Source organism: Perna viridis, chromosome 5, assembly GCF_037379345.1.
Source record: "Perna viridis isolate PV_CMFRI_1.1 ecotype Kerala chromosome 5, ASM3737934v1, whole genome shotgun sequence".
NCBI classification, from domain to species: Eukaryota; Metazoa; Mollusca; class Bivalvia; order Mytilida; family Mytilidae; genus Perna; species Perna viridis.
In genome coordinates, this window is record NC_142449.1 from 36752046 (window position 1) to 36771639 (window position 19594).

Genomic DNA, 19594 nt, shown 5'->3' on the forward strand with positions numbered 1-19594 from the left:
GAAACAGAAAAACAACAAATTAAAATCCGTGGTTCTCAAGTGTACTCATACTTTACGCATGTGAAGTGAAAGTAGATTTTATAAAGTAAACAATGAAATTGTTCCAATTATTTAAATCTTCAACTGTAACAAACATTTTGTCAGTAAGATATGTCAGTTACATCCAAGGACAGTCACCAGAACCGAAAATAAGGGAATATTTTTACTACATCGACCATCATGGACAGGTAACGACAAAATCTCCAAATCCAACCTGGATGCTCCTACTTTCACTTTCACCAGAATAAACCAAAAGACTTGACTAGTGTCAGTGTTAGGTTATTGTCATTGATAGGGACAAACACAATTTTAACATAACACTACACATGAAAATTGAGAATAACATTCATATTACTCACTGTTGTACATATTTCATAACCCATCTGAGGGTTCAGTCTTCAATCCTCAATCTCTGGCCTATGCCTATGGTACAAACAAACACAAGCCAACAAGGTACTAAATCCACACAAGGTACTTTTAACAACTGATAGTAATTTTCTTGCAGTACTTTTATGACTGGTTGTACCTGCATTGAGATTAATTTTTAAGATAATTCATTATTGCTTATTCCAAATCCCCTGACTGGTGGCAACCTTCAATAGGAGAGTTCTTGGTGATGTAATCACTTACCTATGATTTGGTTTTGGTTGGCAAAAAATACATTGAGTGGCATGGGGCATAAACTTTAAATCATAATAACTTTTTCTTTTTTTTAAGAAAATTTAAAAATTCTTTTGGTTCCCTTCACTGCCAATAAAGCTCTTTTTATCCATGGAATTTTTAAATAAATATTCAGTAATTAGACTATATGAGCATATCACTTTGATGTTTATTCCAGTTTCCTTCTCCATTTCCATTGCCTGTATAAGAGTTTTTCCCAAAGATGTTAGGATTAGGTCTTGGTGCTTTCTTCCTTGACACTGTAATGGCTGTTGTTTTACAGGTTCCCTTGTAGCTTTTGACTGGATTTTAGCTACTTCTGCTATTGCCTTCTCTTCAATCCATAGATCTATTTGAATAACTCCTGCTTCAATTTCCATTGCTATTGATCTGCCATTGATGGGATATTCAAGTACAAAATAAGTGCTTTCCTCTGTATTCTATCCAAACCCAGGAGGTTTCCTGGGGGTGTGAGTTGTCAAGTAATACTGGTACAACCATATTCTGCTATTGATCTTACTATGCTATAGTGCAGTTGTATCATTTTTTGCATTCCAATCTTGCTGACTTGTCTAATGTCTCTCAGTACACTCAGGTTTCTGTTTGGGTCTTTTTTTCAGTGTATTCAATATGAGATCTAAATGTCATTTTCTCATCAAGAATTGCTCCAAGGAGTTTTGGTTTTGGGTTGTACTTGAGTTGGTGTCCCATTATCTCTTCATTATGATTGTCAATTTTTCTCTTTGAGAACAAACATATTTCAGTCTTTTCCAGGTTGATGTCCATCCTCCATTTAAGTATCCATTCTATTGCTTTGTTGATGTCATTGGCCATATCCTCTTTTATTCCTGTAAGTTTTCTAGTTTTCCAGAGTGCCATATAGTGCCATTGTCTGCGAATTTGGTGCAGTCTCCCTTGATGTCCTGAAGTAGATTGCTGATATATAGATTGAACAGTGTAGGGGCCAGAATTAAAACCTGTGGAAGCCTCATTTTAGTCCCAGAAGGTGGTCTTTTGTGAAAGCTACAATTTGCTGATCTGTTGGTTAGAAATGCCTTGATCCACTTCCATATATGTATATATGGAATGGATTTCATATACCGGTATATATTTATATTGTAAATTGGGCAAGCTTATAATTGTGTAGTTTGAAAGTTAATAAACATACACCATTTTTGCTTAGTTAGTATTCCATACAGAAAGGTCACTGGCATATCCAAAAGAAGGACTCCGGGTGTTAGAACCCTAAAAAAATGAGCAAATTATAGCCTGAACCCCCTTTAAAATTTCTGGATCTGCCTCTGTATTGTAGATTCAGTTGGTATAAAATTTACAATTTACAATTTTAGTGCATTCTTTCGAACTTTTATATACTCTCTTTTGCAGCTGTTTCTTGATGATGCCAGAATGAAAAACTTTACCTCTTGCTTTAAAGGTAAAAAACTTTTTAAGTACTTCTCTGTCTAAGAATCAGGCAAAATATGTATAAGGTGTGGCACATAAAGGAAAAAAACACAGAAATTTTATTGCATTAACCAAGTATTTATACCCCAAAACCTCCAGAAATAACCATCAAAGTGTTAGTAAAATTTGCCTTTTTAAGATATTGATAGGTCAAATTTAGTTGAAATACACTAAGGAAAAATGGTGTGAAAATTTGTCTGCACTTTTTCCTTATATAAGAAGTAAAAAAAATATCTACGTCACAGATGCTTCAGGTTGAATTTAAATAGCTTTTCAGATATTTTCTTGATGTATTGAATATATTTGATGCAAAAATGACCAAATTGAGAAATATGATGTGTCACCCATTGCCCGATTCTTACACAGAATGGTACTTATATTGTTGTTTAAAAGAACAACTACATCTTTTTATATAAGTTACAGTACCTGAACCGATCCGTGCAACAAAAATTGCGATTGGTCATTGATCACCGATCAGTTTCCGGTCAGCCATCGATCGGTCAATCCGATCCATTTAACTGGTGATCGCATCACGTGACCCCATAGCAGTCAATGTATATTTTACTGTTTTTGTTGTTTTCTATATTAATTTTACACATATTTAAATAATGTAATAGATATAAACATCAACTTATACTTTTATTTTACATTTCTTTACTTTAAAACAGATCTTACGTTATTTTACATAACAAAACTGCGATCAGATGGGTCAACGGTCATCGGTCATCAATCCATCAGCAATCAATCAGTCAACAGTCATCGATCGGTCAAATTGTTGAGTGGATCGGTTCAAGGACTGTAGACATTGTGGAAAAGACAAATAGGTTATTGCTCTAATGTGCCTGAATTCATCACAACTTCAGCTTCTTCTACATCCAGTACCAAGATTAAATAGTTAAAAAAAAAAAACAGAAATATAAATTTAATGAAAATGGAGATAATATGAAATGTCAAAAAAAGTTAAATTTCCATTACAATAACAATATTATTAATTGAATTATTGTCTCATAGCTAGTAAATCAAAACATATGCAATGTCTTCAAATTTGAAATAATATGGAAACATTTTGTACATGTACACCAGCATTTTCATGAAGAAAGTATGAATCATTGATCCTATTATGAATCCACTAGCCACACAGATACATGTTTCATAGGCCAAGAAAAAAATACCTGTGTTTTTGCTAACATGCTTCAAAATCTAGGGTTGGTAGGAAGGGAAGGTGATACTTTTTATTTTTTCAAAAGTTTTTGACTGGTTTGTTCTGAAGACTCATTCAGACTTTAATAGTGCTTGTTAAAAATGACAATATGACACAAGGGTAGGCAAAAAAAAATTAGGGTTGATAGGGTTAGTGTTAACAAAAGTAGTTTTTTTTTAGGTTTTTTATTGTTGAGATAAGTTAGGTCTTAGGTATTGCTGATCTTCCATATGGAACTTCAACTGAACTGGCAAGAAAATCAGGCTTTATAGACCTTCTAGTTTTAAGTCCACTTTGATAAATCAACATTAGTAATGCTTTAAGTATTCAGCAGAGCTTTCAGTTGCTTATTTAATTTTGAGTGGATGTGTATGTTATTTTGGTTATTTCATGTTTTTTGCTGTTATCCATTGATTTCTATTGCAGTCAAAGACTGCATTGACTTACTAGGTCAGGATCACTTTTTCACTTGATTTCATCATTATTTCTTTTGTAGAAAAAGACTTTTTGGTATTTTTCTTTAAAAGACTCCGAATGAACAATACCAACAGATATAGAGAGGATTTCCCATTTTTATCACTCTGTGGCAGGGAAAGAAATTTTGTGCGGTGTGATGATAAACCTATTGTGTATACCCATATTATTCCTTCTAATAGTGATACTGAATTAGACAAACTTTCTTATGGAGGGGCTGGACCTGCTATGACAATAGAATTTGAACCTGAAAAAATCTGCATGTTACCACATTCAGGAAGAGTTTATTATCCTGCCTTTGAAAAACTTGGAGGAATTGGTCTAATCAAATCTAGTTTAGCAATAGAACTGAGTAAAAATTTTGAATTTGGAAACAATGATGAAAATCCACCCACACATTTCAACTGGAAAAATAAACATTATAATCTTACTAATGAACTGATAAAGTTGATGGGGCAATATTCTCTGGAAGTTGATTAATTGTCAATGTAACTGTTAAATCATTGTTGAGAAATGTATACATATTAAACTTTAAATCTGTCATCTAATTTTATTCTGTCATAAAAATATAGAAAAAATGGTAATGAGAGTATTGTACATAGCAAGACTAATCAAGGGAACCACGGTTATAGCAGTAATCAAAAGAATTTAATCCAGGGACAAAGACCAGACATGGAAAACAGACATACACAACAAAGAACATAAAGTCACTAAAATTAATCATACATACAAAGTAACAAAAGCTAATGAGCAGCTGGGAGCATGGACCAGGTGCACCAGTAGGGTAAGCATGCTCTGCTTTTCTAGAAACACCCCCCGAGTTGCTTATAAAGAGTCAAGTAGGGGGTAGACAAACGAGGAAAGGAAAACTATGACCGGTTGAATAAATCAGTTTTCATGGTGCAGATGGATACACCATAACAATCCACAAGTTCATGATGATGATGGTCATAGTTTTCCTTTCCTCGTTTGTCTACCCTGGACTTGACTTTTAATGGAAAACTCGGCAGGTGTTTCTAGAAAAGCATAGGACACTTACCCTACCATTGCACTTGGTCCATACTCCCAGTTTTTAGTGGAGTCCGAGTTGCTAATTTGCTTTTGTTACTTTGTATGTATGGTTTTAGTTACTTTATGTTCTTTGGTGTGTATGTCTGTTTTCCATATCTGGTCTTTGTCCCTGGATTACATTCTTTTGATTGCCGCTATAACCTTGGTTCCCTTGATTACTCTTTCTATTTAAATTTGTCCATAAATGTAGTTAATTGTTCTCTCTGCATTGTAATGTATATTGCTTGAACTTAAAGGTGTAATTTTGCAATTAAGATTTATAGGTGCAACCTATCTAGGTACACTCGCATACTATTTATTAGCTATACATCTGAATAGCATTTTAGGATTTATTAATTGATAGATTGATTGTGGTTTAACTTTCTGTGGCAAAAATTAAATGCAATCGAGGAGAACCTTTGACCAGTGTAAGAGACCCTGCTTATTAGAAAGCACATTTAGAAATTATAATTTTTTTATGTAATATTGTTATGAATTATTTAAGTTGAACCAAACATGATTTGTATTAGAAGTATTAAACCATCACTAACATTCAAAAATATCACAATTTTTGGAAGTTGGAAGCCTTAAGAAAAAAGTGATGAATTTGTTATATTTTCAGGAAATTAACTGAGTCCAAAGCTGGTAGTTTTAAAGCTTATCGAAGTGTAAACAAATGTAACTCAATCTATAACCCAATAAGATACAATCACATACCAAAAAAGCATTTTACCTATGTCCCTCTAAAGAAAGTGGTACTCAAAAGTTTTATGTGAAAACTAATCCAAGCTTTTATATTTACCAACACTTCATCCAAGTTTGAAGAAAACTGGACAAATTGTAAGGCCGTATCTACTCACAAGTCATGACAGGCAAATAGACTGACAGCCATACAGATTGATGGAACAAAAACTTTATAACCCATAAACTATTGCAAGGCATTGAAATTTATTTTCTGGCATTAAGTATTATAAACAAAGTTTATAGTTTAATCACTATTTATTTTTCTTCAAAATAATTTTCTCATTTGGCTGATAACTTTGAAGTATTACAGACATGATCCAAATATTTGTTGCAAAAAATAAAATCCCTGCTATCCAAATGTACAGAAAGGTAGATTGTGCTTCAAATTCCAGATAGTAGGCGAATAATAACCATATACCCTGCAAATAAATACATAAAAATCATCATATATTACTGAATAAAATTTTTTTTTTTTCAAATGAAGTGAAAAAAAAAACTGCCTTTTTGTACATGGCTAACTTGATTGTTTGTCATATTTTTTCCACATTAATTGTAATTTTTATGAAGGTTATCAAAATGTATTTGAAAAGATGACCATCAATTGTACACTTAAATAAAATGAAAATTACACACAGATAAAAAACATAATTCTGAGTAACAATAACACTCTAAAGATGACTTCCAATTTCATATAAAACAGTTTAAGAACAAAAAAATATGTTGTTATAGAGAGTACTTCAATTTTCATTAGCAATTGATATTATTGGAAAATTAAGATTTCCTGAAAAATGAAAATGAAAAGATTTTAGAAAGTACTAAAAGAGATGATTTAGAAAAGTATACAAATGTATGCAATGAAATTACTAACCTGACTAGCAATCCAACATAATACAGTTAAAATAGCTTTAGAGGCAGACATTTGTAGCTTTGGAATGATGACTGGTAACAGGCTAAGATACCATAAGAAATACTGGAATGTATAAATGGTCACATAGCTTAAGACATGAAAGATTACACTTTATATATACTTGACTACTTGAATAGCAATGATCTGTATGTATTTCTAGAAAAATTGTACTTGTACATGTGTATTACAGTACTAGGAAATTCATGTCATAAACACACCTTATGTTAGATTTCAGATTATCCATAAAAAATTAATTAGTTCTCCAATAATTTTAAGTGTGTTGCTTTCATAGGAAATTATTTTGAAGAGGCATAACTCAATTTACATTTTAAATTATGCCAGTCTGAAATTGGTCTGTACATTTATACTTAAGTACGCAAGTTTCAAATCAATATCATGGAAACTTTTCATGTATATCAGAAGGTAAACAAGTACAAGAAAATGTTCATCTTTTGGGTAATTAAAACATACATCAACAGAATATTCCTTGAAGGTGCAATCTCAAGCATTGTAAGTTAACTTACTTGTGAAGTACACACTTTGTTGAAAGTGACAAAAACAAATGTATTTAGGAACCAACACAGTGCAGTGTCTTTTCTGTATTTAATTGAAAACACCAGTAAAAGTATCATCTGTGGTATGAATGAGAGGAGGCCAATGATTGTTGGGTAGTCTGACAGTGCTGTCAGGTAGAGCATGTAGAAATATACAGAGAAATTGTGTCTAATGTCTCTCCTGGTTAAATGGTAAAAGTAAGTTTCATGGAGAAATTCCCAACCATACCTTGAAAGAGAAGGATACTAAATCAAGATGCATTTATGTAACTGCAAATTCATGTTAAAAAATATGTAAAGAAAATGTGCAAAATGCTAAATATCCTAATAGATTATTTAACATTTCGCTTCAAAATTTTGAATATTCAATAATGGTCAATAGTTCACTGTCTGAACGCAAATCATCGGAGCCACAAAGGCTGTTGTTCATCCCAAAATGAAATGTCAATATAAAGTTTTGAAATTACATGTACTGTACTTAAAATTGTGGAGTTATGCCACAATATTTACTATGCTGGTGTGTTCAAATCCTGAAATACTATCATAAACACATACATGTACAGGTATATCTATCAAATCATAATATTACATAGTTAGTAGATTTAAGAAATATGAAGTTTCAATTTTAAAAAGTATAGGCACATTTGTCATATGACATATATAAACAAGTTCACACACATGTATATTCAATATATAGGATAGTATTATGGGTTTTAAATTAATTAGCTGAAAAAAAAATCTTTAGTTAAAGTAAACAATAAAAAACATGTTCTATTTCAAATATCTATTACAGATTTCCTAACAATTTTACAAAACATTTACTAAAGGTCTGAAACTGTGGTCCACATTGACCACATACAAACTACCTTTTGTTCTTTGTTGTTTTTGTGCTTAACTCTCACTTGTGATCTCTAGGGTGTAATTTTGCAAAATAATAATGCTTAATACTTATCACACATACCAGTGATAAAACACTCCTGTCAGCAATGAGAAAACCAACCCTGCAACTACTGCAAATATCAACTTTTGTTTATTTGGCAACATGTCTTCAGGAAGACTGGCATGACTGTTATTTTTTTTGCTAGTAGGAACTCGTTTTAAATACAAGTAAATCTGTAAAGCATAAACTGCAGGATAAATCTTCACATGAACTGACATGGCATACACCATAGCTGCCAATTTAAGTTTATTTTCCAGTAGAAATATCAATGATAGTAGCACAAGGGCTGACATAATGGATTCAGCATTTCCTCTGCTTGAGACAGTGGCAGGCATAGGATTTAGAAGCCACAAGGAAGAGCAGATAACTGCTTCACGCTTCTTTACTCCTTGATTTATACATAATTTGTAAATGAAATAACCAGTCAATATGTCAAAGAAGACAAAAATGAGCTTTCCGAACACCGGCGTCAATGTTACATTCGGTGTCAGAACCAAAGCTAATAAGGGTGTGTATCTGTATGTTGGTCTTAAGTATGGAGATTCTCCCTGAAAATATGTAAGAAAATACATTTACAAGATATGATAAGATAAATGAAAGACAAATTTTTATTAACATAAAAACTATTCATTTGCAATCTCTTTTTTTAAATCCTAGTTGCTGGAATCAATTGGTATTATGAGTTATCTCCCCTCTGAAAATGATAAAATATTGGATTAAGATTTTAAATAAATAAATAAACAAATGGTTATTATAGACAATAGACAATAGACAATTTTATTTGCACAAACACATTTACAATAAATAGCTATGGCATGAACAAAAACCGAACAATATAGTATACATTACATACAAACTAAATTTATGACCATGGTGCGACAGTGGTGTAAATCTGATCAAAACAGATTAATCTATAGTTTTAACGTTATATATTAATATAACTTCTATTAAATTAAATTGATCTTCGATTCCAACATTCATTCATGAATATGATAGTTATTTTTAGTATTTCTATAGAGCTACTGTTTAATATATATGCTATGTCTCTTGGTGTGAGGTGAGGTTTTGATGAAGAAATTAAATTATGGTTGTCCAATTTCATTCTGTATTGATTTCTTTGTGGTGTGTAGTGGGTGCACACCGAGAAGAAATGATATTCCTCCTCTATGTTCTCACTATCACATGATTTACAAATACGTTTTTTTCTTTCAATGTTTTTGTACCGACCCCTTTCTATTTCTAGTGCATGTGCACTCAGACTAAATTTACTAATAATAGATCTTTCTATTTTAGATGTACATAAATCAATATATGGGGGTCTTTTAGACAGAATAAATATTTTATGGAAAAATGACAGATTTTCACTCATAGCTAGTGAGCCTACTAAATTTTACTTAAACTGATCATGTAGTCTTTGTACGATTCTTTTGATATAAAATTGAAGGTTATTAAGTTGTAAGTTAAGATGACAGAACCCTAATTTATTTAGTATAATTTTTACATGGGACATCCACAAGCTGTTATTTTTAACTTCTCTGAACATTTCGTAGATCAGGGGAGTTAAGGATATGGTTTAAAACTTTAATTGTATTCAATTGAACTTTTAGATGTAGAGATGTTCTGTTCAGTTTTGCTAAGCATACAATGTTAATTTGTAGTTTTACTATTTACTCCAAGGATTCCTTTTATGAATTTCAAATGTAAGTGTTCATATGGGTCAAAGTCACTGAAAGTTTTTCCATCTCCCCAGATCTTACTTCCATAAAGAGTAACAGGTATTAACAGTGTCAAATAACTTTTCAAGTAAATTACAAGGAACATCTATAGATATGACTTTTTTATTTTAACCAGGCCTTTCTTCCCTTCTCCATTAAGTTATTTTTGATAGATTCAAATTACCATTGTAGTTAAATGTAATGCCCAAGTAGCAGTAAGATTTTACTGTTTCTAGCATATTTTTATCAATACTGAAGTGGTTGAGAAAACATTTACCATTTGAATTGAATATTTTTATTTTTGATTTTTTAGTGTTTACTTCGAGTTTCCATGAAATGCAAAAATCATTAAGAATGTTAAGTGCATTTTTCAGGACTTTTTCTGCCTCTGACAGCAGAACAATATCATCTGCATACATCAGTGATGCAATTTTTAAATTACCAATTATTGGTTCAGTGTTCCCATTTTCAAGCTGATCAAAAATGCCATTTATTAACAGATTAAATAGGGTAGGACTGAGGACATCACCTTGTTTAACTCCACAACTGGAGGGAAAATATTGACTTAAACGTTTGGGAATTTAATTCGGCATTTTGTGTTTTGATATATAGAATAAATGATATTAAATATTTTATTCGGGACTTTATGTTTTGATAATATATAGAAGAGGCCCTCTCACCAAACCGTATCAAACGCCTTTTTAAAGTCTATAAAGGCGACAAAGACTTTCTTTTTCTTTCTTTTGTAGTTATCTATTATTGATTTTAAGGTAAAAATGTGATCAGTAGTTCTTGATTTTGGTTTGAATCCAATTTGATTTTTATCGATCAGTTTATTGGATTCAATAAATTGATACAATCTTTCATGAATAATTTTACTACAAAGTTTACCTAGATTAGAGGTAATTGATATCCCTCTATAGTTTGATTGGTCTAATTTATCTCCTTTTTCAAATATTAAAGAAAGGTAACTCTAGTTCCATATTTTAGGGAATGATCCTGTATTGAATATTAGGTTAAAGAGTTTACATAGTGGTTTCAGTAAGACTTGTGTACCACACTTAATCATTTCATTCGAAATTAAATCAGCTCCTGCTGATTTGCCATTTTTTAGTGTCTTTATTGCTTTTAATATTTCATTTGAGTCTATTCTGTGTTCATTATTGAGATTATTTTCTGCAAGATTATTCTTAAGATTTGAAATTATCATTTTATGAAAATTGTTATTTTTTGAATGACCAGAATTTATGTCATGTCCTTAAAAAAATTTATAAATTCTTCTTCTTAAACTTTTCATCTTTACTGCTTTCTGATAACCTGTTTAGTTTATTTATAAGGTTCCAAAAAATCATGTTTAAAGGAACAAGTTTCAGTGATCCAATAATTAAACAAAAATGGAATATGTTTCATATGCTTGCTACCTTAGTAATAAACTGTGCAGCATCTGTGAATACATTATAATCAACATCAGTGTACTTGACCATCTGAGTCCTATCTTGCCAGTCTCCATAAACAATCAGACCAAGACGTAAAACTGTTCCAACCACAAGAACAGGTATAATACTGATGTCATCTAATGATACCATTTTTTCCTTAGCAGGAATCTGGTGAAAAACATGAATACATGTAGTGAAAAATATGGTTGAATTTTTGCTTGAATCTTCAATGAAAAATTTTCCCATTAGAAGTTACGGAGCTATCATTATCTAAAGCATAATCTAAAAAAAATATCCAGTACACATGTCATCTTTAATTAAATGTCATTGATTCCATTAAGAAGGTTATTTTAGTTTTAGTGAAATTAATTACATCCACCTTGTGTATATATCATACTATGATAGTAATATAAAGTCCCCATATATGAATGACATATAGATTTGCACAGCTGCCTACGCTGATTATCTAGACAAAAATTTAGTTATCCCTGCACCATAAATTTTGAACAAAAATATATTATCTTACTTGTCTTTGATATCCAACTTGTTCCTCTAGTAATTCAAAGCCACCGTTCTTCATTACTTAAACATTAATATAAACTTACTTACTTCGTGATAAAAAAACTGCCTTAAGAACAACTTTAAGCACCGCAATTTATCAAGAAGCTCGATGCTGTACTGAGCAGACAGGTCGTTGCACTTGTTTTGTGTTATTGTTGGTATTAGTACAAACCTTGGAGGTAAGGTGTTTGTTCCTATGTCTTTTTTAGATGATTTGCAGCGAAATAAGATAAATTCCACTGCAATATCAGCCTATTACATTATTGATTAAAATATTTCACAGTCGAAGATTTAAATTATTAATGTTATCGCCCAAATTTTCGTTAAAAATCCGACCACTTCTTGTATACAAAAGGGGCGTTACTCTGAAAAATCAGGGAGAGAAAAATCATCAACGTGGTTATCCTGAACAATTTGGGTGTCAACTAAACTGAACAGGCTTTGAACTTACAGGTATAAAGAGTTCGAACGCGATAATAACTTAACTAAAACTCTGTATTTTCCCATGCATTTCCTCAGCCTCAGGGACTTTACATTTCTGTACAAAAAGTCAAATTAACAGATGAAGTCATTAGTTGAAAAAAAGGTAAATGGATTAATATTTTTGTACGATGTGTCTGACTTCGTGAAATGAAGAACTTTCATTTTAAATAGATTTCTAATAACTCCTTTTTCATATCTATGAATCATTTGTCCGTCAGGGAGTACCACTAATTCATATATTATATCTAAATTGACAGATACAAGGATAGACTGACATGTAATTCACTATTTAAAAAAAAAACAAAAAAAAAACATCTTTAATAGAAAATGGAACATTCTTTTCAGGAAACCATGCTGAAGTGTGATGACAATAATGTAATTTCAGGTTCAAGATGTTAACCCTTCATGCTGCATTTAAATGAAAGATGCATTTTCAGCTATTGTTATTTTATCCATTTTATTGACCCTAACTACCAGTAAATGGAAATTAATAATGTGTAACAGATAAGAGCCAGGTATTGTTCAGTTGAATAGGAGCATACTGACCCTATTTACATACTTGATCATCATTATTGAAGGTCAATGGAACAGTTGAAAAAAACAAAAGAAATATTATAAACTGGCAGGCTCAAGAAATGCAGCATGCAACAAAGAAAATACTTTTTGGGCTCAGTAGGGGTCATATATTGGGTTTTATTTTGAAAGTGATGCACCATTCCCAAACAAAGAATTAATTTTGATAAACAGTGAATTATATATCAATTGGTCTATCCTTGTATATGTCAATTTGTGGATTATATGTCAATCAAGATATAATATGTCAATTTGTGGTTCTCCCTGACTGTTTTGATACTTTAGAATGACACCCCTGTGGTGGCTATTGTGCCTTGAGTGGAGGGGGTCATACTTCTATACCTGCCAAGATATAACGAATACTCTTAGATTTCTGTCAAACATGTGGCATACAGATAATAGGTTGAAGACTGGTTTGGATAGAGGTACATGTTTGTACATTTTGTAATAATATGTCTGATTGGGGGTTTCGGGATGATGTTGCTTCTGTGAGCTTGCATGTAAAAATCTGACTCAGCAAGATGGACTGGTACATCATGCACAAAGCAAGGTCTATTCAACTGATCAATCATGCAGAAATTCATGAAATATCTGCCATAGAAAGAAAAAATAAAACCAGAGACCTATAATTAAAGAGATAAGAAACTTGTTAATTAGCCAGTTTATTGATAAAATTATCATGCGGTGGAGAATGTGATTCCCTGACTTTTCCACTTATTTATTAAACAACTTGTTCCCCTTTTGATAAAATGATCTGAAATATTTGTAGCAGACACTCAGAAGACGTAAGAATGGGAAACTGAAGATTTTATTCAATTGTCTTTAAAAACAAAAAAGCTGTGATATGTTATTGTGAAAATTATGAATTTAATTTTGAATTATTTTCATTTTCGTAAAAATATAGGGGTAGGTAACTTGTTTTCTTCATTTTTGATTGTTTTGGTAGAAAGAAAAATTTGGTAAGAACGTGAAGCTAAGATATTGTAAAATGGAAAACTGAAGGTTTTATTTCTATATTCACAATACTTTTTTAGTTATGATCATTTAAAGTCAAGTTGTAATTGTCAATTCAGTAAGTAAGTGATTTCGTATCCCGCCACTTGTTAATGCAAGAGTTTCAGTTACTTCCGAAACTCTTTAATTACAGGTTTATGATAAAACCAATCTATCAATATTTTGGAATAAAAAAAGTACTTGTGTAACTATCAGCATTTTTATTGACAGGTTGTGAAACTATTGAATATGACATTAGCTGCTTGATGATATTGTTGCCAGATCAAAAATACTATGGGGATACCTGGTCTGACAACATTGATTGATGAGAACCTTCATCTGTTAGACGATTTCAAGCTTCATCATTCCAAAGTCATCATTGATGGAAACAATCTTCTCCATCTTCTTTTCTACAATTACAACATTGACTTCACACATGGAGGAGACTATAATAAGTTTTACAGAAGAATTAAGGAGTTTTTTGGCATTTTGAAATCATGTGATATTGAACCATACATTATACTGGATGGAGGCTATGAACCTGATGATAGAAAATTGAAAACTGTACTCGACAGGGCTAAAAACAGGATACATCTAGCAAGTTTCATTGCTTATGAAAAATGTGGAAAGATTCTTCCTATCTTGTCATATGAAGTTTTTATTTCTGCATTAGATGATCTTGGTATTCACCATGTTACATGTGATTTTGAGGCTGACAACCAAATTGCTGTTTTAGCTAACGATTTTAAATGTCCAGTTATTTCGTTCGACAGCGATTTTTACATTTTGAATGTAGAACATGGATTTATACCATTTGACAGTGTCAACTATGAAGTTCAACCAATAGCAGCTGATGATAAAGGGAGACAATTCAAATATTTACCTGTAAAGATATATTTTACGCAAAACTTTATTTCCTGTTTTCCAGTACTTGATAAGAGAGTCCTGCCTTTGATGGCTACAGTATTAGGTAATGATTATGTTCATATCAAGAACTTTGAAGAGTTTTATTCATCACTTAGGACACCTAAACATTTACAATCTTCCATAACTGTTTCTAGAACAAGAACAAAAATGTTGAAAGTAGTTCATTGGTTGGGTAATTTGAAAAGTGTTGAGAGTGGAGTCCTAAGTCTGGTTATGTCTGTCAAACCAGAAAACAGAGACAAAGTCAGATCATTGATAGACAAATCTATGGAGGCATATACAAATGTAGCAGGGTACTCATCTTTCAATCTGTACCAATTTTTCACAAACAAGAATGATTGTATTGAAAGTAAGTCTATCAACAGCTACAATGATAGATTTGTTCAAGAATGGTTCGTCAAATTTCACAGAAAAAGTAAAATGGCTGTATTCATGCAAAATACGCTGGTTCTACACAGGAATATACTTCTTTGTCAGGTAGAGGATATGAAGCTTCTGTCTTCTTACAACCCCTCGCTACGCCTCCGTAGAGTTCTCTATGGTATTTTACTCAAAAGTGAATTGGAAGCAGTTGAAAGAACAGAGACTTTGTCAAAGGATTGCTGTGTTGAGGAATATGAGAGACAAGATTGCACAAAAAATCTGAAGAAGACGCTTGTTGAGCCGGTTTTCACCCTTGACGGTTATGGACCCATTCCCAGCTTATGTGATCTTGAACTCCTTAAAGTTAATGAGAAACGGTCACTTATGTTCACTTTACTTGATGTGACCTTAAAGGAAAATACCAAGATGTTTACAGATGACAATCTATTGTTTCTTATGACAATGATTTATTGGATCAGGAACTCTAACCCCAAAGTGAACATGTTCATGGTACAGGCATTGATAATTTGTTGGATTCTGTTATCACTTAAGTCTTATGCTGATGATATAGAACTAAGAGATGATGAAATGAGTAAATTATTCTGTAAAGCTTCATCCCAGCAAAGAGAAAGAGTAAGGAAGAATTTGGAGAAGTATTTAGCAGTACCCCAGCATAATAAACGACATCCTTTAGATATTGACATTCTGCACGGATTTGCTCAATTTCAGACATGTCTACTGACAGTCATACATTTGAATCAGGTTTTAGATCTACCTTTCAGTGTCATTAATCCTGCGACTTTCTTGAATGGCAGTTTTTTATACAGCTTTTATAAGGATTTGCTAACTAGGCCTAAACCAGAACTTTTCATTGCTGAAATGTTAGTGAAGCAATCACCAATTCTTGATTATTTTCAGAAATTGGTACTGCTCCTTTCTTCTCAAGTTGATGAATGTATACTGAGTACTAGTTGTACATCTGGGCATAAAAAGTCGAGACAAAGAAAGAAGAAAAATGAAGCTACTGACTCAACTTCTGTGTCAGTAAGTGATGGGGAGAGTGCTAGAAAATCCCCCAAAAAGACTACCGGTAAACAAAATATGACAGCAGAATGTGTACTATCAAATAGATTCAACTTTTTAGAGGTCGAAGACTCGGATTAGGAAGAAGATAAATTTAATACTAAAATTTTAGTCAAAAGTTTCTAATAACTTTACATTGAAATTATGTTTCAATTATGGATTTCAAATTAAATCAACAGCCAAAAAAAAATTTATCATATCATATCATGATTTCAAGTGGAAATTAGGCATTATAAGTAAAAAAAATAGAGAAAAAAATCATGATCAGCATTTAAAAAATATGTACACAAAATATATTTGCCAAAGACTTGCAGTTTTGGTCAAATTCATATAAGAAGGTTTTTGTTATTTTTATGTAGAGATTTCGTGGTCTATAATGTTAGTGTATGCCAGCTTTATAAAGTTATCATGTTTGTTTATCATTCTTAAAGCCTACATTTACATTAAAATTATGTAAGTTTTTATGTAGTTGATTTTCTTAATTTGACATAGAAGTTTACAAAACAACCACTGTGTCTGTTTCTCTGTGTTTTTGTTAGTAATAATCAGAACTTAAAATATGGTGTAGTAGTGAAATCAAACAAAATTACAAGAAGGTACATTTTAGCCTTAGCAGACTATACACTTAAATCCAAATTTCAAAATGAGGGTTGATGCATGAGGGCTCAATATTAAGTTAAATAATGTATTAATTGTATAAACCATTAAAAATGGACAGAAATTGAATTTGTAGCTCAAATATACATTTTCACTCAAATGAACAATAACCAATTAAATTCCAATCATTTGAAATGTTTGAAGTTATATCTTGGTTGTGGCTTGTTTGATAAAGAGACAATGAGTTAGTATGTACCTGGTTCTAACTTGCTAGAAATACATTGGTACAGTGTTGTATCAAAACTGTGATACATTTACTCACATCATATTATTCTTTTTCTAACCCAAACTCTGAACAACCTGAAAACCTGTCTAATCAGACACTTTCAACAGTCCCTTTAGAAAACTCTGAACAAGCTCACAGTAACATGCTTCACAGGGCCCAGCCTGATATGACCCCAGAGGTTAAACCCTAGTATGGATACACCATTCAAACTTGATACAGGATTAAGATTAGACATTTGACACAGGATAATAAAGAGCTTTGCAGAGCCCAGCATGATACAACCACAGTAGTCAAACCTTAAACACTTGGGACAAATGTGGACACAATATAAGTTTTTGACACACTGGAGCATAGGGATTCACAATTCATTATGGACACAACAACTGACACAATATAGTACAATATTTGAAATTAAATTAAAAATTTACAAAATCAGACCAAAACGAAAAAGTCAATATTTTCGGGTGTTGTGCCTTTGACTCCTTATAGCTTGAATACAGAATGAGATATCTGAAAACTGATTACAAATGCATGCAGGGATTTTCATAAGGAATCCAATTTTAAAAAATGCAAAATTGGACTGAAAACAAACAAGTAACTGTGTGGACGTCGGGAAAATGCATGTTTCTTGTCCATAATTTCTGAAAAGTTCAAGTCTTTAACCCCACACTCAACCAAAGTCTGACCATCATTGGGTAGAATATTGTGAAACAATATCATAGATATTTCTATGCTCATACTGAAGTTTTACAGATGAATTCTACTAAACGCTTGTTTAAGGCCCTTTTTGGCCTCTACTTCTAAAATGGTCAGGGCTATAACTCTGAAGATAAATACCAACCTTCTATATGCGGTTTGAAACCTTATAAAATTTTATAAAGATCAATCAATAAGTATTCAAGTTATTGCACAAAGTCAAGTTCTTATGGACAACAACAGTGCCATTTCAATATACGACCGCACATTGTTTGCATTCCTATAAAAATTTCATCTTAGCTGAAGTGGTCAATTTTTGGCCCTTATTCCTAAGTGGTTCCAGTCAAAACCTGCAAAATCAATCTCAAAATTTTTTTTTGTGGTACAGCACCTTTTAAAATGTTGTAATTGGTCCATTCACTTTTATTCATTTTATTATGTGGACATAAGGCCCCTTTTTGGCACCTAATTCCTACAAGCTGGAAGTCATAACCCCCAAAAACAATCCCAGTCTTCCTGCGGTGGTATTCAACTTAGTTTCCCCCATGTTTTTGCCACTAATTTCTGAAAAATTAAGTCTTTACCCCCAAAATCAATCCAAGACCGACAATTGTATAGAATATTATGGAACAATATCATAGATATTTCTATGCTTTTATTAGAGTTACATAGTTAAATTCTATGGAATGCTTGTTTTAGGCCATTTTTTTGGCCCTAAATTTTGTGACAGTTTGGGCCATAAACCCCAAAAATCAATACCAACATTTTTTTTGTGGTATTGAATGTCAACTAAAACTCATATTATCATTGCACAAAAACCAAGTGTCTACAGATAATGGCCACAACTCCATACCAATATATGACTGCAATTTTTTTTGCGGTCATATAAAAAGGATACCCTCGATACCCTTCTCTGAAATTTGGATTGTCTCCCCTTGCAAGCATCTGACAATTACATGTAATAATCATATCCCCACTTCATAACAAGATCATGTGTTCTGCTTTAAGATTGACTATTTAAACGTGACTAACATTAAATAAGACTTCAGCATTGAGCAATTTTGTTGTAATGCATTTACTTGTTTTAAATATCATGTTCTACTTCCATAGTTCTTTTCAGTTTCCGGGTTTATCTCCCGTATTTAAGGGTTGTCTTTCATTACAGTAGAAAGATAGGGGAAATTAGGTTCATATATTTTCTAATTAACTTAAAGGGCCTGGTCACCCTTAACAAGACTGTCAAATTAGTTTACAGAACATATAAATAAATTTTTCTTTCAACTCTGCCATTAGTGATTAAAAATAAAATGCGGAAAAACTGTTTTTCCTCTACACTATCAAGTAAAATATACCTACTGAAAAGAGAAAATAACTCTGAATATGTGATAAAATGTAGTAACTGAAAAAGGGAAATCAGTAAGCATTTAATGCCAGAGAAAGGGGGAGGTAATTTTTTTTTTTTTTTTTTTTTTGGTGTCATGTAAATCAAGTACAATAAAACCTTTCAAACGGGAACCCTGAACAATCTGAAAACCTGTCTTCAACCAGACTCTTAACAAACACTACTAATCCAATCTATAATCAAGTCAAGTCCAAAACGAATCTGGCAAAATAGATGTTACACCACTGGAGCAGATGGTACCACAATGATCCTGACTTGGTACAGGCATTTCAAACAAAATGATGGGTTAAATCTTGGTTTTATGGCATGCTAAACCTCCCTCTTAAAATGTGGCTTGAATATACCAGTGGTGATTAAATAGCATTTGCATGCTATTGTATCATAATTAGTTAATAAAACAAATATACATGATTTCAAGGCTACGATTAACATAAACAATAACACAA

The 19594-nt window shown here is 32.0% G+C and overlaps 3 protein-coding genes across 7 annotated transcripts; 2 read left to right on the forward strand and 1 right to left on the reverse strand.

Moving 5' to 3' along the window:
- Positions 1–62: 62 nt before the first annotated feature.
- On the forward strand, positions 63–4381 carry LOC148617293 (UPF0598 protein CG30010-like). Its single transcript, XM_088584901.1, has 3 exons — positions 63–227; positions 2086–2134; positions 3861–4381. Exons 1-3 carry the CDS (start codon positions 93–95, stop codon positions 4316–4318), a joined length of 642 nt encoding a protein of 213 aa, XP_088441027.1. The 5' UTR covers positions 63–92; the 3' UTR covers positions 4319–4381.
- Positions 4382–5868: 1487 nt separating this feature from the next.
- Positions 5869–12120, reverse strand: LOC148617294 (GPI alpha-1,4-mannosyltransferase I, catalytic subunit-like). Of its 3 annotated transcripts, none has more exons than XM_088584906.1 (6): positions 11711–12120; positions 11170–11352; positions 8055–8581; positions 7064–7322; positions 6501–6602; positions 5869–6051 (listed from the first exon to the last, which is right to left on the reverse strand). In XM_088584906.1, the coding sequence occupies exons 1-6, from the start codon at positions 11762–11764 to the stop codon at positions 5884–5886; spliced, it is 1293 nt and encodes a 430-aa protein (XP_088441032.1). In that variant the 5' UTR covers positions 11765–12120; the 3' UTR covers positions 5869–5883. The 3 variants fall into 3 exon arrangements, with proteins under 3 accessions (XP_088441032.1, XP_088441033.1, XP_088441034.1); XM_088584907.1 differs by having other exon boundaries at positions 11918–12119; XM_088584908.1 differs by having other exon boundaries at positions 11794–11917.
- Positions 11894–16631, forward strand: LOC148617295 (single-strand DNA endonuclease ASTE1-like). 3 transcript variants are annotated; one of them, XM_088584905.1, is made up of 2 exons: positions 11894–11924; positions 14026–16631. In XM_088584905.1, exon 2 carries the CDS (start codon positions 14089–14091, stop codon positions 16246–16248), a length of 2160 nt encoding a protein of 719 aa, XP_088441031.1. In that variant the 5' UTR covers positions 11894–11924; positions 14026–14088; the 3' UTR covers positions 16249–16631. The 3 variants fall into 3 exon arrangements, with proteins under 3 accessions (XP_088441031.1, XP_088441029.1, XP_088441030.1); XM_088584903.1 differs by lacking the exon at positions 11894–11924 and adding an exon at positions 12105–12198; XM_088584904.1 differs by lacking the exon at positions 11894–11924 and adding an exon at positions 12148–12331.
- Positions 16632–19594: the final 2963 nt, after the last annotated feature.